This window comes from Hyperolius riggenbachi, chromosome 6, assembly GCF_040937935.1.
Source record: "Hyperolius riggenbachi isolate aHypRig1 chromosome 6, aHypRig1.pri, whole genome shotgun sequence".
Classification (NCBI taxonomy): domain Eukaryota; kingdom Metazoa; phylum Chordata; class Amphibia; order Anura; family Hyperoliidae; genus Hyperolius; species Hyperolius riggenbachi.
The window spans coordinates 235,844,037-235,870,901 of record NC_090651.1 but is presented as its reverse complement, the minus strand read 5'-3'; the positions used below and the strand labels follow the sequence as shown (position 1 = coordinate 235,870,901).

At 44.1% G+C, this 26,865-nt stretch overlaps 1 protein-coding gene across 2 annotated transcripts in view; it reads left to right on the top strand.

The window, feature by feature from the left end:
- UTP3 (UTP3 small subunit processome component) overlaps positions 1-26,766 on the top strand; it is a 47,057-nt gene extending 20,291 nt beyond the window's left edge. For both annotated transcript variants that reach the window (XM_068240554.1, XM_068240553.1), the window contains exons 9-16: positions 514-585; positions 827-867; positions 957-1,053; positions 2,082-2,222; positions 2,323-2,438; positions 9,304-9,358; positions 25,066-25,173; positions 26,614-26,766. In XM_068240554.1, the coding sequence (XP_068096655.1) occupies positions 514-585; positions 827-867; positions 957-1,053; positions 2,082-2,222; positions 2,323-2,438; positions 9,304-9,358; positions 25,066-25,173; positions 26,614-26,703 (720 nt within the window). In that variant the 3' untranslated portion in view covers positions 26,704-26,766. The remainder of the gene's footprint in view (positions 1-513; positions 586-826; positions 868-956; positions 1,054-2,081; positions 2,223-2,322; positions 2,439-9,303; positions 9,359-25,065; positions 25,174-26,613) is intronic.
- The last annotated feature ends 99 nt before the right edge of the window (positions 26,767-26,865 follow it).

The following is a 26,865-nucleotide window of genomic DNA, read 5'->3' as shown; positions in this document are numbered from 1 at the left end:
ATCACGTCCTCATGTCCAGATACTTTTTCAGTTTTCCTGCATAGCAGAATTATTAGCATCTATATGACCCTCTTCTCAGGATGCAATCTCCTCTCTACCTCCACTTGGGATCTTCCTGTTTTTATAAGTCCCGTCTTACAAGACCAGCAAGTACATGATTCTGACTAGCAGATGTCAGCTGGCTTTTATTTTTACCTATGTTTGCAGTTATTGTGAATTGCTCCAGGCTGAGCTTGTTTGCTGCCATTCTTGGTTGTTGTTGTTGGGTTTTTGTTTTTTTTTGTGGTTGTTTTTTTTTTCCCTGCCCCACCCCCTTACTACACGACAACCTCTAGAAAGGGCTTTTACCTCCAGTCATCCAGTGCGTGGGTTCTTATCCCTATAACTGTTTGGATTGTTGCTTGGAGAGTATCTGAAGACCCAAATGTATTGTGGTGTGCATTTTTATCTCCAGGCTGTACTCAAAATCTAAAAATACCAATCCATTTTTTTATTTTTTTTTATGATTTGTAGTTGGAAGAGGTTAAAACTGAACTGGAACCATTATTGCAGATGGTGAAAGATGGCACCATACCCAAAGGAAAGGTATGAAATGTGTTTTAATGTGAAATAATAACACACAAAGGGACCCACCTTGGGAAAGGAACACTACAGGCATGTTAATAAGACTGATTAGCATGCTGGATTACGGCCAGGTTACATCTTTGTTCCATTCTTGGACAGCTTCCACCAACCTGGCATTAAATGAGCTTTCCCATTTCCCAAGCAATGCATGAATTACTAACTGAGCTGTAACATTTAACATGGACATCATTCTGTTTTCCAGGGCAGTGCCTACTTGGAGACAAAGTACCAGTTGTATATGAAGTATGTGCCATTTGCAGATTGTATGCTGTATTTTATGTATTTACTGTTTATTGCTGCTACAAATAAGTTGTTTGTTTTTTTCCTTGCAGTTATTGCACAAACATCAGCTATTATCTAATTCTGAAAGCCAAGAGACTGCCGATTACTGGCCACCCTGTCATAGAAAGACTGGTCACCTATAGGAATGTGAGTCACTGGGTCTGATGCACACACCCACATACACCAGGACAGACTATTTGGGCGTACGTATTAGTACACCGCCTGGTCAGTTCGGCGAAGGGCAAGCCGAGTGACTGCTCACCTTGCTGCTGCTGAATCACTGGGCGGTGTTAAATACTATTCCTCCTCTAAGTCGTAGCAATTTAGAGGGAGAAGTAATTTGGGGTTCAGCAATTGCCGGAACGCTGAATTACCCTGGCGCAGGACTATAGCATTGCAGCTATAGCCACGCTGCCATCTGGCACTATGCACTTCCGTACATGCGCCCAGATACCTGCTTTCACTATTTGGGGTGAGTGGGATGGAGGGCTAACCTTCCTTACCGATACTTGTGTGTATATAATATATAGACCTTTTTAGGTTAGCATTTACACTTAGTCTGGTTTTCTAGCTGGCAGTAGAAGAGAGGTTCAGTTGAACATTCAGGTATGCAAGTGAGTTCCCCCTAGTACTGTTGGACTACAGCGTAACCCACACTGTTAAGGAATTACAGCCATAAACCTTTCCTGGGAGAGAACAGCTTCTGAATGCAGGAGAATGATAGAATAAGTAATTTTTAGGAGTAGGCAGATAGATAGTATTGTTTGTTTTTCAGCTCGGGGTCACTTATAAACACTAAAGCCTTTATGGGCAGCATATGCATATAGCAAACATGTCTTTATTACGTACCTGAAATATCTACTAGGTGTGCTTCTTGACTGTTTAGAAATACTATTTTCTGTGTGGCACCCTGTTAAGCCAGCATAAGCCACAGGTGTTATCTGAGAGCATGGCATATTGTCGTCATTGTGGTGACCATATAGTCTAACAGGGCGATATTTGGGAAGGGTATGCCAGAAGTTGTTTGGGGGGGGGGGTCTCTGGACAGTGTAGTGGGTGTGGCAGAACAGTGTGCTAACAATTTTTAACCTGGTATAACTTTTCATATATTTCACATCATAGATTCAAGACCTCACCATATACATTGTTGTTGTTTTTGTTTTTTTTCCCTCCAGTTAATAAATGATTTGGCATCTGTGGATGAGCGATTGTCGTCAGAGGTTCGCCTGTTGCTCAGTAAAGAAGTTATAGGAAAGTCTACTGCATCAAAACGGCCGAAAACTCGACCCAAAGCTTCCGTAAAGGAGACTACTGAGGTAGACTGACATTAATTCTAATTTAAAAAAATATTATACTGTTATATCTAAAATTTCAGCTTAATATCTGGCCATATCATGTTTTGTGTGATTGAAACAGCATCCCCTACAGGTGGCTGAAGATTCAGATCTGGATGAAGAAGATGCTCTGAACTATTACAGAATGATGGAACAGAAGTTGCAGGAAAAGAGGAAACGCAGGGTGGAAGAGACTGTGTAAGTATTAGAGGATGAAACTGCTTATTATTATAATATTTTATACCTCTAAGCCACAAATTCTCCATTAGTGTAATATATGCTGCAGGTTGCCTCTCATGGAGTATCTTTGGTTTGCTCTAAAGAAAACCTGTAATGAAAAAACCTCCCCAGGGGGTACTCTCCTCGGGTGGGGAAAGCCACAGGATCCTATTGAGGCTTCCCTCGTCCTCCTCGGTCCCACGGCGGCGGAGATAAAGCTCCCCGAATAGCGGGGATGTAAATATTTACCTTCCCGGCTCCAGCGCAGGTGCTGTATCGGCTCTCCGCTCGGAGATGAGCGGAAATAGCCGATCGCTGTTGGGCAGCTCTACTGCGCAGGCGCAAGTCTCCTGACAGTAGAGCGGTCCCGACAGGGATCGGCTATTTTCACCTATCTCAGTGCGGTGCGGAGAGCCGCAACAGAGCTGCTGGAGCCAGGAAAGGTAAATAAATCAGCGCTTATCAGACACTTCGGGGGAGCCAGCGCTGGACTGCCTGCAGCTGCAAGGGGAGGGGGAAGCCTTATTGGGACCCTGAGGCTTCCCCCTCCTGAGGTGTGTACCCACCCCACTGGAGAATGTAGCTTGGCAATTAAACTATTCAAAAATCTGATCTGAAAAGGATTTCTGATTTAAAGGGACACTCCACCCAAAAGAAAGCAGTTAAAATCTGTCAGAACTGACTCTCCTCATGGGTGATTCTCAGGGTTTTCTTTATTTTTGAAAGCATTTCCTGAACAGTAGTTGCGAAGTCTGACTGACCAAATAGTGTGCAAACATTTAGGGAGGCTGGCTGATATCTTACTATTCATTCAGGGAATGCTTTTGATCTGTGTGGCTTTTTATGTTCTCACTCTGTTGAATTTTCTATGGGCGTTCTAGCCTGGTCCCACAATCCAAAAAAACGTATTAGGGTTTTTTGGCTTCCACCCAAATTGGCCCTAGATAGTGAGTCACTTTGTGTGTTGGTTATTGACCTTAATTGTTCAATGTACTCTATAAAAATCCACTGTAAATCAGCTGCTGATGACTAATGTAGAAATATGCACACAGGTTCACTTTTTGAGTCTTAGTTGACTTTACCCAAACATTTCTGTTGGTTGCAAAGCATTAAGAGACCCAATTGTGGCCACTCGCCATCCTGTATCAGAGGTTAGAAAGGCCAGGGAGGGTTGGGGTAGAGAAGTGTCTGCTAAGGTCTTGTTGGCCATTTCAGCTGTCTCTGCTCAATGGTTGTAGCAATGCAGCATCGATTTCTCATAGAAGTGAATGGAAATAGATAAGAAAAGATAATAGAATCAAATTGGAAATCTATCGGAAAATCGACTGAAAAAATGCATCGTGTGTACCCAGCATTTGGGAAAGGAACTCTGAGTTAGGCAGTCAAGTTGGGTGTAGTAAAGATGCAGGGGCGTGCAGTTTTTAAGATAATAGATTTAACCTCCTTAGTGGTAACCCCGTACTACATACGGGGTAGCCGCTGCGGAGGATCACATGGCCCCAGGACGTTTTTTTTTTTAATTGCGCCATCCGCTTTAGCTAGCGGTTCGCTAGCTAAGCGTATACTCAGTTGCTCCGGTTCCCTCGCGATCGCCCGCAATACCTTCCAGTATACGTACCCCCCCCCCCCCAGCGTTCCCACGTCGGCGCAGCTGCCCAATCGGCTCCAGGCTTCACGATGACTGCGATCGGGATTGCGGATGACGTCATCTCCGATCGTTGCCATAGCAATGCTGGAAGCCAATCGGGAAACTACACTTTTCGTGGGATTGTGGCGAGGTACGTATAGCCGGTGGCGATCGGCGGGCATGGGGCGTTCCGGAGCAACCTTGTACATGCGCTTAGCTAGCGAAATGCTAGCTAAAGCGTGTAAAAAAAATAAATAAATAAATCTCCCGGCGGACGCAGCCTCAGAAACTGTGTACCGCCAAGGGGATTTAGGGGGAACTCCAGTGAAAATGTTATATATTAAAAAAAAAAAAGTGCTTCATTTTTACAATAATTATGTATAAATGATTTAGTCAGTGTTTGCCAATTGTAAAATCTTTTAAATCCCTGATTTACATTCTGACATTTATCACATGGTGACTTTTTTTACTGTTGGCAGGTGATGTAGCTGCTGCTTGCTGTTTTGACAGTTGGAAACAGCTGTAAACCGCTATTTCCCACAATGCAACAAGGTTCACAGACCGGAAACTGCCAGGAGTACCATGGTCCTCAGTTTCTTGTGGGAGGGGTTTCACCACAATATCAGTCATACAGCGCCCCCTGATGGTCTGTTTGTGAAAAGGAAAGATTACTCATGTAAAAGGGGCATCAGCTTCTGATTGGGATGAAGTTCAATTCTTGGTCATGGTTCCCACCTCCCCTGGTGGTCCCAGTGATCGAGCGACCACCAGGGGAGGAGCTCTCTCTTTCTCTCTCACTCACTCACTCACTCACTCACACTCATCTGCCCCCTGCGGGCTTCTGATCACCCGCCCACACCCTCAGATCCCCCTCAGAACCCCCCTGTCACTATCCTAGTGATCTAAAAACAGTGATCAGTGAAAGCTGTCGCTTTTTTAGTATCACTAGTGTTAACAGTTAGGCCAGTTATTTAGCTAGGGCCCTTCGTTGGGTAGTTAGCGTCAGTTAGCACCCAGCCTGCCACACCGCAGTCACTAATTAGTTGCTGATTAACATCAGCATTGCTACTATATAGTATCTGTAAGTGATCATTACTGATCGCAGTCAGATCTATATTCGGGTCACTAGGATACACTAAAAACGCAATGTTTGACCGATCAGGCCTGATCGTTCGCCTGCACTTGCGTTCAGCCAGCCCCACCACAGTGACAGAATTTTTTTTTACTGTTCATTGCAAAAAGCACTGTACAACAGCTGTGGCTCTGTAAAGATCAGTATATATATATATATATATATATATATATATATATATATATATATATATATATATATATATATATATATATATATATATATATATATATATATATATATATATATATATATATATATATATATAATATTAATAATTTTTATTTTATTTTTAATCAAAACTCCGTGACCACAGCTTTCTAATTCACAAATGCTCCCTTTACTAGGTAGGTGCTCTTTCCTGGGTAGTCTCAGAGGAATACCCCCTAAATTTAGTAGTCCACCATGGCAAAAAAGAGGTATTCCGCTGAAGAGGCCGCCGAGATTCTGGCCCAGTGGGGTGAGTGCGATTGGGAAGCCTCATCCGATCAATCATCCGGGTCAATACGAATCGGTGAACAGCAGTGGCTCTCTGACCGATAGCAATGACAAGGTTGAGGTCCCGGCTAGAGCCAGGCGTACCACACTCCATGTCACTGAACCGCAGGTGGCGCAGGATCAGACTCAAGGGCAGCAGAGTGGTGCTAGCGCTGATCCGAGTTTTCTTAGTGAGGCATGCACTAGCAGCGTAGCATCTCCTGGACCTAGCACCAGTACTACCATAGACCCTGGTGAAGTAGCGAGCACCAGCATGGTAGTAGAAACTGGTTCGGTGGCACGTGCATTAAGACCCGAGTCGCAGCCACCAGCAAAACGGGCCCGTACTACCCATAGTCTTCCAGAGGTGCTGGCAAATCCCAATTGGCAATCACCTGGTTCCGCCGCACTCGTACTGCCCCCTTTCACCACCCAGTTTGGAGTCCAGGTGGAGACAGATAATCTAGGATCGGCCCTAGACTTTTTTTTTCATCTGTTCTGCACCGTGGATCTCTACGGTTTAATTGTGGCTGAAACCAACCGTTATGCCACACAATACGCAACCGCCAATTCGAAAAGCTGCCACTCCAAGTTTCCAAACTTAACCTTTTTTGGGTCCTTTAACATGGGTCTAGTCAAAAAGAATGTATTGCGGTCTTATTGGTCTATGCACCCAATACATCACATGCCCATGTTCTCTGCTGCCATGTCCAGGTCACGATTTGAGAACATCCTGTGCTTCCAGCACTTCAGTGCCAATACAACCTGTCATCTAAGAGGCCACCCTGCTTATGACCGATTCCACAAAATTCGGCTCCTCATAGACCACCTGTCATCAAAATTTGCAGATGCTTATACCCCTGAACAGGCATTTTGAGGCATTTGGTTTCCAGACTACTCCTCATGGTTTTGGGCCCCTAAAATGCCAGGGCAGTATAGGAACCCCACAAGTGACCCCATTTTAGAAAGAAGACACCCCAAGGTATTCCGGTTTTTTGTCACATTTACAGAGATATTTCTCCCACCCAGCATGGGTATGTGTAAAAATACACCTCAAAACACATTATACTACTTCTCCTAAGTACGGCTATACCACATGTGTGACACTTTTTTGCAGCTTAGGTGCGCTAAGGGGCCCAACGTCCTATGAGTACCTTTAGGCTTTACAGGGGTGCTTACAATTTAGCACCCCCTAAAATACCAGGACAGTAAACACACCCCACAAATGACCCCACTTTGGAAAGTAGACACCCCAAACTATTCAGAGAGGGGCATGGTGAGTCCATGGCAGATTTCATTTTTTTTTTGTCACAAAGTGTCATTTTCCGCTAACTTGTGACAAAAAATAAAATCTTCTATGAACTCATCATGCCTCTTAGTGAATACTTTGGGATGTCTTCTTTCCAAAATGGGGTCATTTGGGGGGTATTTATACTATCCTGAAATTCTAGCACCTCATGAAACGTGACAGGTGCTCAGAAAAGTCAGAGATGCTTCAAACTGGGGAAATTCACTTTTTGCACCATAGTTTGTAAACGCTATAACTTTTACCCAAACAAAAAAAAAATCCAATAAGTGTCTATTTATTGATCAGACATGTAGCACAATAAATTTAGACAAAAATGTATATAGAAATTTTACTTTATTTGAAAAATGTCAGCACAGAAAGTTTAAATCATTTTTTAATTTTTTTCTTTGACAAAATTCTTTTTTTTTTTTTTGTTTTTTTTTTTTTTTGATGAATATAATAAAAATCACAGCAGCAATCAAATAGCACCAAAAGAAAGCTGTATTAGTGACCAGGAGAAGAGGTAAAATTCATTTAGATAGTAGGTTGTATGACAGAGCAATAAACCGTTAAAACTGCAATGGTCTGAATGGAAAAAAGTGTCTGGTCCTTAAAGGATACCAGAGATGGTTTTTTCTTTCTCTGCCTGAAAGAGTTAAATATCAGGTATGTAAGTGGCTGACTCAGTCGTGACTCTGACACGAAGTGACTACAGTGTGACCCTCACTGATAAGAAATTCCAACTATAAAACACTTTTCTAACAGAAAATTACTTCTGAGAGCAAGAAAGAGGTAAAAAGGGAAATTTCTTAGTGAGGGTCACACTGTAGTCACTTCCTGTCTGAGTCAGGACTGAGTCAGACACTTACATACCTGATATTTAACTCTTTCAGTCAGAGAAAGAAAAAAGAACACAGCATAGTTATTTGTGTTCTAGGCACTGTACATACACATGTCTACCTCATCATGTCACATGTCACTTCGGGTATCCTTTAAGGGGTTTCAAGTCTGCAGTCCTTAAGTGGTTAAGACTCAGTGCTGAGAAGGAAAGCATAATTAGGCTCCCACAACCATGAAGTCTGTGTCTGTTTTGTAACTGGGGAGGTGTTTCACAGCACACAGGTTCATCTTACAGTGAATATGTGCCCAGCTGTTTGGCATGACTAATATAAGGTGACAGTTGGCCAAAAGGAGTAGCTTAGTGAGGGAAGAAGGGGTGGGCACAATTTATAACTTGGGCCTGAATAAACAGTTGCACTCGGGGGGCATATGCAATTCACTATTTCTCCTAGGTGTTTGTTTTTGTTGACCCATATGAAATTAACTTTTTTTTACCTGAGTTCTCTCCTAAGAGATAATTTTCATCTTCTCTTTAACTACCTAACGACCGCGTCACACCAATGGGCGTGACCGCGATGACAGCCCCAGGACCGCCTAACGCCAATTGGCATCAAGTCCGGGGGCCGGCTGCTGCAGGAGATCGCGCGCACATCTCCTGCTTGAGGCAGAGCTCCACACCGCCTTCAATCTATGAGCAGCGATCGGTTACGCCGTCTTTTTACATAGTACAGCGCGCTGTACTGGGGACAGCCGTGTGACACAGCTGTCCCCCTGTGGGACACAGGAGCAATCGGCAGAGATAGGCTGGAGCCTATCACAGCCGATCGCTATGATTTGCTGACGGAGGGAGGGGGAAATTAAAAATTAACTAAAAAATATTTAAAAAATAAAACATTTAACAAAATAAAACAAAACAAATATCTTGGGGACAATCGGGGAAGGGGGGGGGGGGGGGGGGATCACTCATGTGCTGTGTTGTGCGGCCCTGCAGCTTGGCCTTTAAGATGCAGTGGTCATTTTAGTAAAAATTGGCCTGATCTTTAGGGGGGTTTACCACTGTGGTCCTCAAGTGGTTAAACCAGCTTTTTAGCATTTTACAATTAAAAATATGTATCTAAAAGTTGGTAAACAAAAAGTACTATCAAATTTATTTTGAGTATTTCATTACTTGCTGGGGGTTTTAAAATGCATTTTATGATGAGGTGTGAAAATCTCACCTTGGAGAAAACGACCAGCAAGCAAAAAAAAAATACTAAAAATTATTTTGATAGTACTTTTTCACCTAATTTTTAGTACTTTTTTCAGTGCAAAGTGCTGAAAATGTATTTTAAATAGAAGATGAAAAAATATCTCCTGAAAAACAGTTTATTGCATATAGACACAGGCTCACTTAAGAGTACAGTATATGGAAGTTTTTATAAGGGCATATACTCTTATGTTGGAAAATGTTAATCTTCTCCCTTCTGGTTCATTTTCCTAGTGACGAGGAACAAGAAGAAACTGATCCCAATGCAAAGAGAGCCATTACATACCAGGTAACAATGCAATGACAATATGGGAAATAACTGATAATTAGCTATGCCGCAGAGATGGTTCTACAAACCATGGTAGTAATGTAATAAAAGCATCTTACTTCTACCTCGCATTAAAACATAAAAACTGTGCATGGGACCTGAATGTGCTAAAATGAAACTTCCCTTCCATGTAAGTTATCACAGGAGAGCAAATAGAAAATCCCTGCCCTGTATTATATTAGCTGAAATCCAATGTAGCATGTAACAATAGTGCCAAATATGTACACTAGCAGATCAACATGTGTTAGTGTCTCTCAATGGACTTATATAGTTACATAGTTACCGTATATACTCGCAAGCAAGCCAACCCGCATGTAAGCCGACCCCCCAACTTTCACCTGAAAAAACAGGGAAAAATGATTGACCCCCATATAAAGCGGGGGTAGGAAATGCTGGCCGCCTTATTCCCCTAGTGTGTCCCAGTATAGCTAGTATAGTGCCCAGTATAGCTAGTATAGTTAAACCCAAGAGCTCACAGTGACAGCTGAAAAACACCTGTTTGCCTCCTCTTAATCAATCACAAATCTAAACCCAAGAGGTGGCGCTCAAGGTGCATATATAGAGTTAACACATATAGATATACAGGCTAAATTATATCAATACAAAAATCAATGAGTCCTTGATGATATTAAATAGAAGTCCACAATCAGTAGTAGATATTTCCAGTTCAAATGATGACCAGAGTGAGTTCCAGCAAATTCAATATCTCAGGCATTGACCACCACCAGCACCCTTTTGTGTGCCACTCACTGAATTGACTGACCACCAGGTCAGTATGAGCCTTGGGACAATTCCCAGGTCGTCCCCCACCTTTCCGACCACATCAACAATCCACTTTAGTCTCAGAAGGTTTCTTCAGTTTCAATCACCTCAAAGAAAGCTCCACATAGTGTGATCCGCCGGGCTCTCTCCCACCACCGCCGCGCGCTCTGTGTATAGTGGATTCGCGGCGGTGGTGGGAGAGAGCCCGGCGGATCTGCAGCCTGCCAGCCTTGGCCATCCTTACGGGGGAGAGCCCGTTTCAAACTCTATGCGATTTTATTCCTTCTGAACATGTGAGTGCAATATGGTTTTAAAATAAATACATTTTTATACGGTATCACACTATGTGGAGCTTTCTTTGAGGTGATTGAAACTGAAGAAACCTTCTGGGACTAAAGTGGATTGTTGATGTGGTCGGAAAGGTGGGGGACGACCTGGGAATTGTCCCAAGGCTCATACTGACCTGGTGGTCAGTCAATTCGGTGAGTGGCACACAAAAGGGTGCTGGTGGTGGTCAATGCCTGAGATATTGAATTTGCTGGAACTCACTCTGGTCATCATTTGAACTGGAAATATCTACTACTGATTGTGGACTTCTATTTAACCACTTAACGACCGCCCCCAGCCGATGGGCGGCGGCAAAGTCCGGGCCCAAACGACCGCAATACGCCCATCGGCGGGGGCGGCTGCGGGAGTGGCTATGCGGCGATCGCGTCATTTGTGACGCGATCAGCCGCCGGGGACTGGCTCCGCCCACCGCTCGCTGTAACCCGCCGGCCGTTCGGAAGCGCCGGCGGGTTACTAGCTGCCCGATCGCCACACGGAAAGTGTATAATAGGCTTTGTAATGTATACAAAGCCTATTATACTGGCTGCCTCCTGCCCTGGTGGTCCCAGTGTCCGAGGGACCACCAGGGCAGGCTGCAGCCACCCTAGTCTGCACCCAAGCACACTGATTTCCCCCCCCCCCCTGCCCCCTGATCGCCCACAGCACCCCTCAGACCCCCCCCTGCCCACCCCCCAGACCACTGTTTGCACCCAATCACCCCCCTAATCACCCATCAATCACTCCCTGTCACTATCTGTCAACGCTATTTTTTTTTTTGTCCCTAATCTGCCCCCTACTCCCTCCTGATCACCCCCCACCCCTCAGATTCTCCCCAGAACCCCCCCCCCCCCCCCCCGTGTACTGTATGCATCTATCCCCCCTGATCACCTGTCAATCACCCGTCAATCACCCGTCAATCACCCGTCAATCACCCCCTGTCACTGCCACCCATCAATCAGCCCCTAACCTGCCCCTTGCAGGCAATCTGATCACCCACCCACACCAATAGATCGCCCGCAGATCCGACATCAGATCACCTCCCAAATGCAGTGTTTCCATCTCTTCTCTCCTCTAAACACCCACTAATTACCCATCAATCACCCCCTATCACCACCTGTCACTGTTACCCATCAGATTAGACCCTAATCTGCCCCTTGCCGGCACCCAATCACCCGCCCACACGCTCAGATTGCCCTCAGACCCCCCTTTATCAATTCGCCAGTGCAATATTTACATCTGTTATTCCCTGTAATAACCCACTGATCACCTGTCAATCACCTATCAATCACCCCCTGTCACTGCCACCCATCAATTACCCCCTGTCACTGCCACCCATCAATCAGCCCCTAACCTGCCCCTTGCGGGCAATCTGATCACCCACCCACACCAATAGATCGCCCGCAGATCCGACATCAGATCACCTCCCAAGTGCAGTGTTTACATCTCTTCTCTCCTCTAAACACCCACTAATTACCCATCAATCACCTATCAATCACCCCCTATCACCACCTGTCACTGTTACTTATCAGATTAGACCCTAATCTACCCCTTGCGGGCACCCAATCACCCGCCCACACGCTCAGATTGCCCTCAGACCCCCCTTTATCAATTCGCCAGTGCAATATTTACATCTGTTATTCCCTGTAATAACCCACTGATCACCTGTCAATCACCTATCAATCACCTATCAATCACCCCCTGTCACTGCCACCCATCAATCACCCCCTGTCACTGCCACCCATCAATCAGCCCCTAACCTGCCCCTTGCGGGCAATCTGATCACCCACCCACACCAATAGATCGCCCGCAGATCCGACATCAGATCACCTCCCAAGTGCAGTGTTTACATCTCTTCTCTCCTCTAAACACCCACTAATTACCCATCAATCACCCCCTATCACCACCTGTCACGGTTACCCATCAGATTAGACCCTAATCTGCCCCTTGCGGGAACCCAATCACCCGCCCACACCTCAGAACGTCCTCTGACCCCAGCCCTGATCACCTCGCTAGTGCATTGCTTGCATCTATTTCCCCCCTCTAATCACACCTTGAGACACCCATCAATCACCTCCTGTCACCCCCTAGCACACCTTCCCATCAGATCAGGCCCTAATTTGCCCCGTGTGGGCTCCTGATCACTCGGCCAAACCCTCAGGTCCCCCTCAGACCCCCTTCCGATCACCTCCCCAGTGCATTGATTGCATCTATTTTCCCCTCTAACCTCCCCCTGAGACACCCATCAATCACCTCCTGTCACCCCCTAGCACTCCTATCCATCAGATCAGGCCCAAAACATCCTGTCATCTAAGAGGCCACCCTGCTTATGACCGGTTCCACAAAATTTGCCCCCTCATAGACCACCTGTCATCAAAATTTGCAGATGCTTATACCCCTGATCAGTCATTTTGAGAAATTTGGTTTCCAGACTACTCACAGTTTTGGGCCCGTAAAATGCCAGGGCAGTATAGGAACCCCACAAGTGACCCCATTTTAGAAAGAAGACACCCCAAGGTATTCTGTTAGGTGTATGATGAGTTCATAGATTTTATTTTTTGTCAAAAGTTAGCGGAAATTAGATTTTTATTGTTTTTTTCACAAAGTGTCATTTTTCACTAACTAGTGACAAAAAATAAAATCTTCTATGAACTCACCATACCCCTAACGGAATACCTTGGGGTGTCTTCTTTCTAAAATGGGGTCACTTGTGGGGTTCCTATACTGCCCTGGCATTTTAGGGGCCCTAAACCGTGAGGAGTAGTCTAGAAAACAAATGCCTCAAAATGACCTGTGAATAGGACGTTGGGCCCCTTAGCGCACCTAGGCTGCAAAAAAGTGTCACACATGTGGTATCGCCATACTCAGGAGAAGTAGTATAATGTGTTTTGTGGTGTATTTTTACACATACCCATGCTGGGTGGGAGAAATCTCTCTGTAAATGGACAATTGTGTGTAAAAAAAATCAAAAATGTGTCATTTACAGAGATATTTCTCCCACCCAGCATGGTTATATGTAAAAATACATCACAAAACACATTATACTACTTCTTCTGAGTACGGCGATACCACATGTGTGACACTTTTTTGCAGCCTAACTGTGCTAAGGGGCCCAAAGTCCAATGAGTACATTTAGGGTTTCACAGGTCATTTTGAGACATTTGGGTTCAAGACTACTCCTCACGTTTTAGGGCCCCTAAAATGCCAGGGCAGTATAGGAACCCCACAAGTGACCCCATTTTAGAAAGAAGACACCCCAAGGTATTCTGTTAGGTGTATGATGAGTTCATTGAAGATTTTATTTTTTGTCACAAGTTAGCGGAAATTGATATGTATTGTTTTTTTTTTTCACAAAGTGTCATTTTCCGCTAACTTGTGACAAAAAAAAATCTTCTATGAACTCACCATACTCCTAACAGAATACCTTGGGGTGTCTTCTTTCTAAAATGGGGTCACTTGTGGGGTTCCTATACTGCCCTGGCATTTTAGGGGCCCTACACCGTGAGCAGTAGTCTAGAATCCATAGGCCTCAAAATGACCTGTGAATAGGACGTTAGGCCCCTTAGCGCACCTAGGTTGCAAAAAAGTGTCACACATGTGGTATCGCCGTACTCAGAAGAAGTAGTATATTGTGTTTTGGGGTGTATTTTTACACATACCCATGCTGGGTGGGAGAAATATCTCTGTAAAAGGACAATTGTGTGTAAAAAAAATCAAACAATTGTCATTTACAGAGAGATTTCTCCCACCCAGCATGGGTATGTGTAAAAATACACCCCAAAACACATTATACTACTTTTCCTGAGTACGGCGGTACCACATGTGTGGCACTTTTTTGCACCCTAAGTGCGCTAAGAGGCCCAAAGTCCAATGAGTACCTTTAGGATTTCACAGGTCATTTTGCGACATTTGGTTTCAAGACTACTCCTCACGGTTTAGGGCCCCTAAAATGCCAGGGCAGTATAGGAACCCCACAAATGACCCCATTTTAGAAAGAAGACACCCCAAGGTATTCCGTTAGGAGTATGGTGAGTTCATAGAAGATTTTATTTTTTGTCACAAGTTAGCGGAAAATGACACTTTGTGAAAAAAAAACAATTAAAATCAATTTCCGCTAACTTGTGACAAAAAAAAAAAAATCTTCTATGAACTCACCATCCTCCTAACGAAATACCTTGGGGTGTCTTCTTTCTAAAATGGGGTAATTTGTGGGGTTCCTATACTGTCCTGGCATTTTAGGGGCCCTAAACCGTGAGGAGTAGTCTTGAAACGAAATTTCTCAAAATGACCTGTGAAATCCTAAAGGTACTCATTGAACTTTGGGCCCCTTAGCGCAGTTAGGGTGCAAAAAAGTGCCACACATGTGGTATCGCCGTACTCAGGAGAAGTAGTATAATGTGTTTTGGGGTGTATTTTTCCACATACCCATGCTGAGTGGGAGAAATATTTCTATAAATAGACAATTGTGTGTAAAAAAAATAAAACAATTGTCATTTATGGAGATATTTCTCCCACCCAGCATGGGTATGTGTAAAAATACACCCCAAAACACATTATACTACTTCTCCTGAGTACGGCAATACCACATGTGTGGCACTTTTTTGCAGCCTAACTGCGCTAAGGGGCCCAAAGTCCAATGAGCATCTTTAGGCTTTACAGGGGTGCTTACAATTAGGCACCCCCCAAAATGCCAGGACAGTGAACACACCCCACAAATGACCCCATTTTGGAAAGTAGACACTTCAAGGTATTCAGAGAGGAGCATAGTGAGTCCGTGGCAGATTTCATTTTTTTTTTGTCGCAAGTTAGAAGAAATGGAAACTTTTTTTTTTTTCTTTTTTTTGTCAGAAAGTGTCATTTTCCGCTAACTTGTGACAAAAAATAAAATCTTCTATGAACTCACCATGCCTCTCACTGAATACTTTGGGATGTCTTCTTTCCAAAATGGGGTCATTTGGGGGGTATTTGAACTATCCTGGAATTTTAGCCCCTCATGAAACCTGACAGGTGCGCAGAAAAGTCAGAGATGCTTGAAAATGGGAAAATTCACTTTTTGCACCATAGTTTGTAAACGCTATAACTTTTACCCAAACCAATAAATATACACTGAATGGGGTTTTTTTTATCAAAAACATGTTTGTCCACATTTTTCGCGCTGCATGTATACAGAAATTTTACTTTATTTGAAAAATGTCAGCACAGAAAGTTAAAAAAATCATTTTTTTGCCAAAAATTCATGTCTTTTTTGCTGAATATAATAAAAAGTAAAAATCGCAGGAGCAATCAAATAGCACCAAAAGAAAGCTGTATTAGTGACAAGAAAAGGAGGTAAAATTCATTTAGGTGGTAGGTTGTATGAGCGAGCAATAAACCGTGAAAGCTGCAGTGGTCTGAATGGAGAAAAAGGCTCTGGTCCTTAAGGGGCGAAAAGACTGTGGTCCTGAAGTGGTTAATATCAAGGACTCATTGATTTTTGTATTGATATAATTTAGCCTGTATATCTATATGTGTTAACTCTATATATGCACCTTGAGCGCCACCTCTTGGGTTTAGATAGCTAGTATAGTGCCCAGTATAGCTAGTATAGTGCTCAGTAAGGCTAGTATAGTGCCCCAGTTTAGCTAATATAGTGCTCAGTATAGCTAGTATAGTGCCCAGTATCGCTAGTATAGTGCCCCAGTTTAGCTAGTATAGTGCTCAGTATAGCTAGTATAGTGCCCCAGTTTAGCTAGTATAGTGCTCAGTATAGTGCTCAGTATAGCTAGTAAAGTGCCCCAGTTTAGCTAGTATAGTGCTCAGTATAGCTAGTATAGTGCCCCAGTTTAGCTAGTATAGTGCCCCAGTTTAGCTAGTATAGTGCTCAGTATAGTGCTCAGTATAGCTAGTATAGTGCTCTAGTGCTCAGTATAGCTAGTATAGTGCTCAGTATAGCAGGTATAGTGCCCCATTATAGCTAGCATAGTGCCCCAGTATAGCTAGCATAGTGCCCCAGTATGGGTAGGTGGGTGGGTAGGTGCTGCCCCTCCCCGCTCCCCCCGCGGCCGCCGCTGCTATTACCTTAGGCGCCGCTTCCTCTATCCCCGTCCTGCTCCGATAACTAACTCATTCACAGCAGCGCGCCCCTCGCTGCTGTGATGGAGGAAACCATAGAGAGCGGCTTCCTGTAGCGGCGATGCCGTTACTATGGGAACCGCTCTCTATGGTTTCCTCCATCATCACCGCAGCGAGGGGTGTGCTGCTGTGAATGAGTTAGTTATCGGAGCAGGACGGGGATAGAGGAAGCGGCGCCGCCTAAGGTAATAGTAGCGGGGGGAGCGGGGAGGGGCAGCACCTACCCACCCACCTACCAATGACTCGCAAGCAAGCCAACCCCCCAACTTTTGGGCCACTTTTGGGGGATGAAAAATTCGGCTTGCTTGCGAGTATATAAGGTACATAGTTATTTTGGTTGAAAAAAGACATACGTCCATCGAGTTCAACCAGTACAAAGTACAATTCCAGCCCGTCCCCCACATACCCCTGTTGATCCAGAGGAAGGCGAAAAACCCCCACAAGGCACGGTCCAATTAGCCCCAAAAGGGAAAAATTCCTTCCTGACTCCAGATGGCAATCAGATAAAATCCCTGGATCAACATCATTAGGCATAACCTAGTAATTGTAGCCATGGATGTCTTTCAACGCAAGTAAAGCATCTAAGCCCCCTTTAAATGCAGGTATAGAGTTTGCCATAACGACTTCCTGTGGCAATGCATTCCACATCTTAATCACTCTTACTGTAAAGAACCCTTTCCTAAATAAATGGCTAAAACGTTTTTCCTCCATGCGCAGATCATGTCCTCTAGTCCTTTGAGAAGGCCTAGGGACAAAAAGCTCATCCGCCAAGCTATTATATTGCCCTCTGATGTATTTATACAAGTTAATTAGATCTCCTCTAAGGCGTCTTTTCTCTAGACTAAATAAACCCAGTTTATCTAACCTTTCTTGGTAAGCGAGACCTTCCATCCCACGTATCAATTTTGTAGCTCGTCTCTGCACCTGCTCTAAAACTGCAATATATTTTTTTATAATGTGGTGCCCAGAACTGAATTCCATATTCCAGATGTGGCCTTACTAGAGAGTTAAACAGGGGCAATATTATGCTAGCATCTCAAGTTTTTATTTCCCTTTTAATGCATCCCAAAATTTTGTTCTCTTTAGCTGCAGCGGCTTGGCATTGAGTACGATTATTAACTTGTTGTCGATGAGTACTCCTAAGTCCTTCTCCAAGTTTGATGTCCCCAACTGTATCCCATTTATTTTGTATGGTGCTAGACCATTGGTACGACCAAAATGCATGACTTTACATTTGTCAACATTGAACTTCATCTGCCATGTATGTGCCCATATAGCCATCCTATCCAGATCCTGTTGCAATATGACACTATCTTCCTGAGAGTTGATGATTCTGCACAATTTTGTATCATCTGCAAAAATAGCAACATTGCTCACTACTGCATCTACTAGGTCATTAAAGGACTTACGAGGCCAAAATGTCTAAAAAAAGCAAAGTACCTGTAAGCTGTTTAAATGCACGGAGGACGCCGTCCGCGCCCTCCGTGCAGTTCCGCCGGGTCCCCTTCCTGAGATCGCCCCCCGCGCCGACCCCGACCCCCCCCAGGCCAGGTCGGGCTCTCGTGCCGCTCTCAATATGGCCGCTTCCATTGGCCGCGGCTGCGCAGTCCGCCTGGCCGCGAGTGCGGCTGCGCAGCTCTACGGCCAACCCCCCGAACCACGCACTGTAGCGTGGATCGGAGGGGTTGGCCGTAGAGCTGCGCAGCCGCACTCGCGGCCAGGCGGACTGCGCAGCCGCGGCCAATGGAAGCGGCCATATTGAGAGCGGCACGAGAGCCCGACCCGGCCTGGGGGGTCGGGGTCGGCGCGGGGGGCGATCTCAGGAAGGGGACCCGGCGGAACTGCACGGAGGGCGCGGACGGCGTCCTCCGTGCATTTAAACAGCTTACAGGTACTTTGCTTTTTTAGACATTTTGGCCTCGTAAGTCCTTTAATAAATAAATTGAAGAGCACTGGACCCAGTACAGACCCCTGTGGGACCCCACTGCTAACAGTCTCCCATTTTGAGTACGATCCATTGACCACAACTCTTTGTTTTCTGTCCATTAGCTAGTTCCCTATCCATGCACACAAACTCTTCCCCAGTCCTTGCATCCTCAACTTTTGCACAAGACTTCTGTGGGGAACAGTGTCGAAGGCCTTTGCAAAGTCCAAGTATATCACATCTACAGCATTCCCAATATCCATATTAGCATTCACTACCTCATAAAAGCTGAGCATGTTAGTCAAACAGGACCTGTCTTTAGTAAACCCATGTGGATGCTGAGAAATAAGATTATTTTCTACTATGAAGTCATGTATAGTATCTGTTAGTAACTCCTCAAATAGTTTGCATACAACTGATGTTAAGCTTACAGGTCTATAATTTCCTGGATCAGATTTTTTGCCCTTCTTAAATAATGGGAAAACGTGGGCTGTCTGCCAATCCACTGGGACTCTGCCAGTTGCAAGAGAGTCACAAAAGATAAGATAAAGGGGCTTAGCTATAACTGAACTTAATTCTCTTAGGACCCGAGGATGCATGCCATCCGAGCCAGGTGCCTTGTCTATTTTTAATTTATTTAGTCTTGCCTTTACTTCTTCCTGCGTTAAGTATTTAATATTACAGTTAGAAGATTGAAACTCTTCTGCCTCTGTAATTTGCAACAGTGCTGTTTTCCTTTGTGAAGACAGAAGCAAAGAAAGCATTTTATAACTCTGCCTTACCTTTGTCATCCACCATTGAGTTCCCACCCTCATCCTTTAGGAGTCCTATACAGTCAACCTTTCTTTTTTTAGAGTTGATGTACTTGTAAAACTTTTTTGGGTTAGATTTGATATCACTAGCGATTTGATTTTCAGCTTCGATCTTTGCCAGCCTAATTTCTTTTTTTACAATTTTTATTACACTCCTTATAATTGCTTAGTGCAGCCTCGGTCCCCTCCTGTTTTAGGACCTTATAGGCGTTCCTTTTCCTCTTCATTTAATCCCTAACGTTTCTATTCATCCATAGAGGCTTTTTTTTATTCCTAGACATTTTGTTTCCATATGGGATATACATACTACAATATTGATTGAGAATAAGTTTAAAAGCTTGCCATTTCCCTTCAGTGTCTTCCCCTTGTAGTACATTATCCCAGTTCACCAAACTTAGTGCCTGCCTAATTTGATTGAACTTTGCTTTTCTAAAATTCATAGTTTTAGTGGTCCCGCTGCCCCGTGGCCTATCAGTCACCAGATCAAACGTTATGTTGTGATCATTATTTCCCAAATGTTCTTGAACCTGCACATTTGATACATTATCTGGTTTATTAGAAATGATCAGATCCAGTAACGCATTCCCCCTAGTTGGTTCCGTTACCATTTGAGTCAAGTAATTGTCCTGTAGTGCTGCCAGAAATCTGCTGCTTTTACCAGAATGGGTAGCCTCAATACCCCAGTCAATGTCTGGAAAGTTGAAGTCGCCCATAATTATGACCTCATTTTTACTTGCAGCTTTTTCAATCTGCTGTAGTAATCGCAGTTCTGCAGCTTCATTAATAAGGGGTGGTCTGTAGCATACCCCAATAAGCAATTGGCAACTTTTATTTCCACCATGAATATTTACCCAAACGGACTCCACATCTTCGCAATCTTCCTCCATCTCATCGTTGAGGACAGCTGTAAAAGAATTCTTAACAAAGAGACAAACCCCTCCACCTTTTTTCCCTGTTCTATCCCTCCTAAACACATTGTATCCTTTTAAATTAGCTATCCAGTCATGGCTTTCATCCATCCATGTCTCGGTTATTTCCACAATGTCATAGCCTTTGTCATTCAGAATGAACTCTAGTTCGTCTATTTTATTTGCAAGGCTCCGAGCATTGGTTACCATGCACTTTATATTTTTACCACCACATTTACCAATTTTGTTTACACGAAATGGGCTACTTGAAGTTTTACCAACCTCCTTAATCTTTACACTGTCCCCACCCCCCTCTCCACCCCCCATCATGTTAGGCTCCCACTGTCTTTTTACCTTATCTTGTCTACATAGAGACTTTATCCTCCCGCCTCCCCCCAGATCCTAGTTTAAAATCTCCTCCAACCGTTTAGCCATCTTCTCCCCCAATGCAGCTGCACCCTCCCCATTAAGGTGCAGCCCATCCCTGCTGTAGAACCTGTAGCCGACTGCAAAGTCTGCCCAGTTCTCCAGGAACCCAAACCCTTCCTTCCTACACCAATTTCTCAGCCACTTATTTAACTCCCTAAGCTCCCTCTGTCTCTCAGATGTAGCGCGTGGCACTGGCAGTATTTCAGAGAACACCACCTTGGAGGTCCTTGCTTTAAGTTTATCTCCAAGTACCTATAAATCATTTTTGAGGACCTTCCATCTCCCACTAACTTTGTCATTGGTGCCAATGTGTACCATGACAGCTGGGTCTTCCCCAGCCCCACCCAATAATCTGTCAATTCTTTCCGCTACATGCCGAACCCGAGCACCCGGGAGGCAACAGACTGTACGGCATTCACGGTTTCTTCGACAGATTACCCTATCTGTGCGCCTAATAATTGAATCCCCTACCACCAGTACCTGTCTAGCCTTAGCTGCACTCCTATTCCCTTTCTCGTTACAGCAGACTGCCCCTTGGTTGCTAAGGAGCACGTCCTGCTGTAGCATTGCTACTCCTGAATCATCCTCCCCAATATTACGCAAACAAGCATACTTATTAGTGAGGGACAACTCGGGACTAGCCTCCCTGCCACTTTTTCCCCTACCCCTTCTAACTATGACCTAACTAGCGGCTGCCTCTGCTTCTTGCTCCTGCTTTACTTCACCCACCTCATCTTCACAGATTCCATCCAGTGTCTGGATCGTGAGATCCAAGCTCATCTCCATGTTGTGTATGCGTCTCAGTGTTGCGAGATGCTTATTTAGCTCTGCGACTTCCGCCTCTAACTGAGCAACACGCGCACACACCCAGGGCAACAGTAAACACCCTCAATCCGCTGATCAAGGCATGCATACATGTCACAGGATGTACACTGTACAGCATAGTCCAACATGATGACTATTGTGTGGGGAAATTTTATTTAAAGTAAACTGTGGCGGTAAAAGTTGAAACGGGAGAGGGAGTGAAGTTCAGGAGTGAGTGCAGCTGGGGTGGAAGAGGGGGAGGGGTGGAGATGGGGGAGTGAGTGAAGTTGGGGTGGAGTCCTCAAAACCTAAAGACTACACCACAACGTGTTAGCACATCCAATGCACCAATAACCAATGCAAAGAACCGCAATATTGTTTAAAGGTTTTGTTGTTTTTGTTTTTTTTTAAGTCCTTACCTGCTTCCTCTCACCACTCTCTTTGTGCCTGTGTTGTAACGCCTGTTTTTAACGCCTATGCCACTTGTGTCGAAGCCACTTAGTGAGCAAGCCACAGACTGAGCAAGCTCAGTACTGAGTCCTGAAGCTGACCAAATACCTCCTGTTACAGCTAATCCCTCCCCCTAGCTAATTACCTGCCTGTTGCAAGCACACTAGAGAAAAAAAAATACTTTTAAAAACTTTTAAAACTAACACTTGCTGCTAGATATCTGATGAACTGCAATGCACAAGCCTACCAGATATCAAAGCAGCAAAACACAAATTTACAAACAGCAATATAATATAATCAGAGCTTCAAGATTAGCTCACTAAGCTTATCTCCTGTCTTTAATAACTCTTCTAGAGTTGTTACCATGGTGATAAGGCATGTAGTATTCAGGAAACATTTTACCTCAGGCAAACCTAAAGTTAACTCTTCTGTCTTTAAGTTAACGCTTTAATCCTTAAAATAACTCCAGAGTTAAAGACAGGCTGTTCATTAACTGCGTGTGAAAATAACTACAGAGGAGGTAACTTAAGGAATGAAGAGATAAGATAACTCTCTCACTGTGTGAGGTAAGTTTTCTCTTGCCTTATTATCTCCAGCATGATCTTAGTGAATTGAGGCTAATGTCAGTTAATACAATTTCATATGTTAAGGCAATTTTTATAAAAACTGTCAAGGTGAAATCTCTCCTTGAGAAATAAGCTATTCAGTTCAGGTCTATACGATACGAGGATTTTTACAAATTGTATCTTTGCACAGAAAACAAAAGAAAAAAGCTGAAATGTATACAGCCATTCCACGTGGTTTCTAACAGAATGGCAGATAGGTGTGTCAGGCTGCTGACTGCTTCAGGTGTGCAGGAAGGTTTCCGATGCTTCTGTTTCTGCTAATACTTATGAAGGGATATTGAAGTTGCTGGTCAGTCTGTACTTTTCAGAGTACATCAAAGAAGTATTGAATACCTGATTTTGGGGGGAGGGGGGGCGGAGTGCTATTTAAATTTTGTCTGGTTTCAGACACTAATACATGACTGCAGATGGAGATAGAAAATATTTTAGCAGTGTTAAAAATGACTTGTTTTAAGGACCATTTTAAGGACCCATTCACACTAGAGCGATTTTCGGCAAAACGCTTTTTAAAGTGCTAGTGCAGTAATACCCTATGGGCCTGTTCTCACTTGGGCGATTTGTGTTAATCACCAGCAATTAACGCAAATCGCCAAACGCACTGCAGAAAATATATAAACTTTAAAGAGGAACTGTCGCGAAAATTTTAAAATGTAAAACACATACAAATAAGAAGTACATTTCTTCCAGAGTAAAATGTTTAAAGAGAACCCATGGTGAATCTAAAGGAACAAATGAGATCCTTTCCTAAGAAGAGGGAAGCCTCTGGTTTCACCAGAAGCTTTCTAAATCCGCTAGGAGAACACCGCCGCTGCCTGGCACACTCTTGAAGATCGTGGCGGCGCTGCACCCATGCAGTATGGCCTCGCTCCCGCATAGAGGAGAGTGGCCATGTAACATATTTGACAAGCTCTTTTCAGATATGTTCCAGGGGTCTGCACACAGCAATGGTGAGGGCTAGGAGGACATGAGAAGTCTCTGGGGCATCTGGAGGCCCGAGAGGCAAAAATGGCGCTGGACATTTGGGAGCAATAGGCTTAATGTGAATTAAGGCTATAGTGGCGCTCAGGGTAATTTGGGCACCAGCAAAATGTTGAGCCCATTTTACAGGAACAAAAGTTATTCAGCCGCCAGCTACAGCTGGCAGCTGAATTGCATCTTACCCAAGTCCATGGTGGCCTGGAGGGGGAATAATAATTTACACCAGCGGGAAATGTGCAATAGCAGCATGAGCCAATTTTCAGTTTCACCCAGCATTTTGTATGTATGCCTAGAGGCTTCCTTCATCTTGGGTAAGTATCTCCATATTTATTTTTTACCCCGAGTACACATTCAAGAGACATTGAAGCGAAAAAAAAAATTATGATATTATGATTTGTATGTGTAGTACAGCTAAGAAATAAAACATTAAGATCAGATACATTAGTCTAATTGTTTCCTGTACAGGAAGAGTTAAGAAACTCCAGTTATCTCTATACAAAAAAAAGCCATTAATCTCTACGACTTTCAAAGTCGGTGGAGGGCTGTTTTCTGACTTTTATTATCTCAACTGTTAGTTAACTATTTACTTTTTCTCTGCCAGAGGAGAGGTCATTAGTTCACAGACTGCTCTGAAAGAATCATTTTGAATGCTGAGTGTTGTGTAATCTGCACATATTAGAGAATGATGCAATGTTAGAAAAAAACACTATATACCTGAAAATAAAAATGAGAATATTTTCTTTGCTGCTAATCTTCTAGTAATTATTCACAGTACACAACCAATTCATTATATCATATATATTTTTTTGCTTCAGTGTCTCTTTAAGTCATCCTTCTGACACTGAGGTGTTTAGCATACAATTAAATTGTTTCTGCAGACATTGCTCTGTAAGATAGTAGATGGTAAGATAGCTGAAGGTACTTACCTTCCCTCTGCGTACTAAAGTTATAGCTATGACGACCTTTACGTACAGCTCAAAGAGGGGGAACTCTCAATTTAGCCGTTTCCATAAACAAACAAAAAAAACAAAGCTTTTAAACATACAGTAGACTCAGGCTTCATGTGAGGTTAAGCATATCTATGGGACACACAGAGCAGAACTAGTAGTGATTGCACACCGATTGCCTGTGCTAGCCTTTTCAGACAAGGGGAAGCTGCAACAAGGACTTTAGTAATGATACTCTATTGCAAAACGCCACACACATTTTCAGGTGTGACATGACACTTTCTCAAGCCAGAGTAGGTACAGTTACCAGCTGTGGTTTTAGTTTACCACCTCCTGTGACCTGGATGACCAGCAAAGTCAGTTGTTCAGATTACAAGTGGCTGTGAAGTACACACTCCACCACAACGAGATCTCAGGAGAAGGGAGATCGCTTGGATTCAGTCCAGTCTGAGTCACAGACCTTGAGCAAGCATGCGTCAGACCTTCTAATCCTTTGTACTGGTTCTGGCTTGGTGACTTCATGTGCCAAGTATTGTTTGACTGTGTAATGCATTATCAGTTCTGCAGGTTTTTATTCTTTTTGGTATTTTCAGATTGCGAAAAATAAAGGCCTCACACCTAAAAGGAAGAAGATTGACCGCAACCCCCGAGTTAAACACAGAGAGAAGTTCAGACGTGCCAAGATTCGCAGGAAGGGGCAGGTAAGTCATTGTACATTAGTGTCTGCCTATGCTAGCGTGGAAGATGCAGATCCCTGGAGGACACAGATTTTGTATGCTGGAGTGGAGGCAGTCCAGCTAATGGGCATCTTGCTGCGCCTACAAATGCCTTAGCACTCTGTAGCCACGTGGGGCTCATTTACACTACATAGCGCATACACGAACGCAATTTAGTGCATGCGTTGCCATCGCACAGAATACACGTTGTGGTGCGCTAGGAGCACAGACGTTGGCAGCCAACCCATCAGGATACGTGTGCGATTACATGTTGCCATGTAAATCGCACACTATGTGCATTGCGTTAAAACTGACAGCGCAGCACATAGTGCGAATGAGCCCTTAGTGACACCGTTTGTGAAAAAAAAAAAAGAGCCCCTTCAGCAGCCGTTTCCTGCAACATCCATTTCCATAGCTACAGATTTCAAACTTCATTGCAGAAAGATGCTGACATATGCTGTGTGGCCCTCAAGCACTTCAAATCTGCATCTTTGTAAGCATTAAAAAAAAACATGCTGCCTTTCCATCCAGAGGAGCACATTGGTGACACTGTTTCTTGTTGAAACATTGACCATTTGAGCCGAGATGCAGCAACCCATGGGACCTCTCCCAACAAAATTAGCAGGGGGCCCTCCTCACGGGGTCCAAAGCCCCTCGTAGTGTAATATTTGCCTCCTCCAGTGCTACGTCTGGTCTCTTCACTTCTTCCCAGCAGCTGCATGCTCTGTGCTTCCATACCTCCAGATTCTGATCACGTGACATGCATTTGGGGCCAGAGATATGCAGCATAGAGTGTGTGGCTGTCAGGAACATTAGAGGAGTCCCAAAGCAGCACTGGAGCAGGTAAATATTAAACTGCTCCACTGCAATACTCTGCAGAAGGGGGAGGACCTGACTTTCACAGTTGCTATAGTTATGCCACTTTGAGACGATAAATCTTAAAGGTTACCAGAGCCAAGAAAAACCTGGAAAAAGGGGGATCAGGCATATACTGTCACCTGTGCTGATGCCTACTGCTCCCCCCCATTCTCTCTGCCCCCCGCATTGTACCTGAAAGCACCCCAGTATCTTCTAAGTCCCTGGAGTCGAGGTGACTGCGCAGGCTCTGCCTGGGCCGCCCATGGCCAGAAGTGCACTGCGCATGCATAGACATCGGCACAGGTGACAGTATATGCCTGCCCCCCCCCTTTCCATGGATTTTTGGCTCTGGTATCCTTTAATACACAATTTGGCCAGTGACTTTTTTTTTTTTATTTTGGCTTCATATGCGATTAGGACACCCCTGCCTTAGATACTGCAGCAATTGTTCTTTTTTTTATTGGGACTTTTCTCTTCATATTTTAAAATCTATAAAGGTGCCTAGCACACAGAGCTCTGCTATTCCCTATGACTTGTTCTAAATCCCTGTTGCAATCTATCTTCTAGGTCCGTGAGGTCCGCAAGGAGGAGGTCCGATATTCTGGCGAGTCCTCTGGAATCCGTGCTGGGGTTAAGAAGAGTATCAAGCTTAAATAACTGGTTTATGACAGAGACTATAACAGAATATTTTCTATTAAAGCAGCACAGTATTTCTACCAATGCCTGGTTATTGCCGCCTCTTTGTCTGTATATCTTATTTAGCTTAAGGATTGGGAGAAAGCTGAGATGTTTGTGTAATAGATAATTATGTGCAGTATG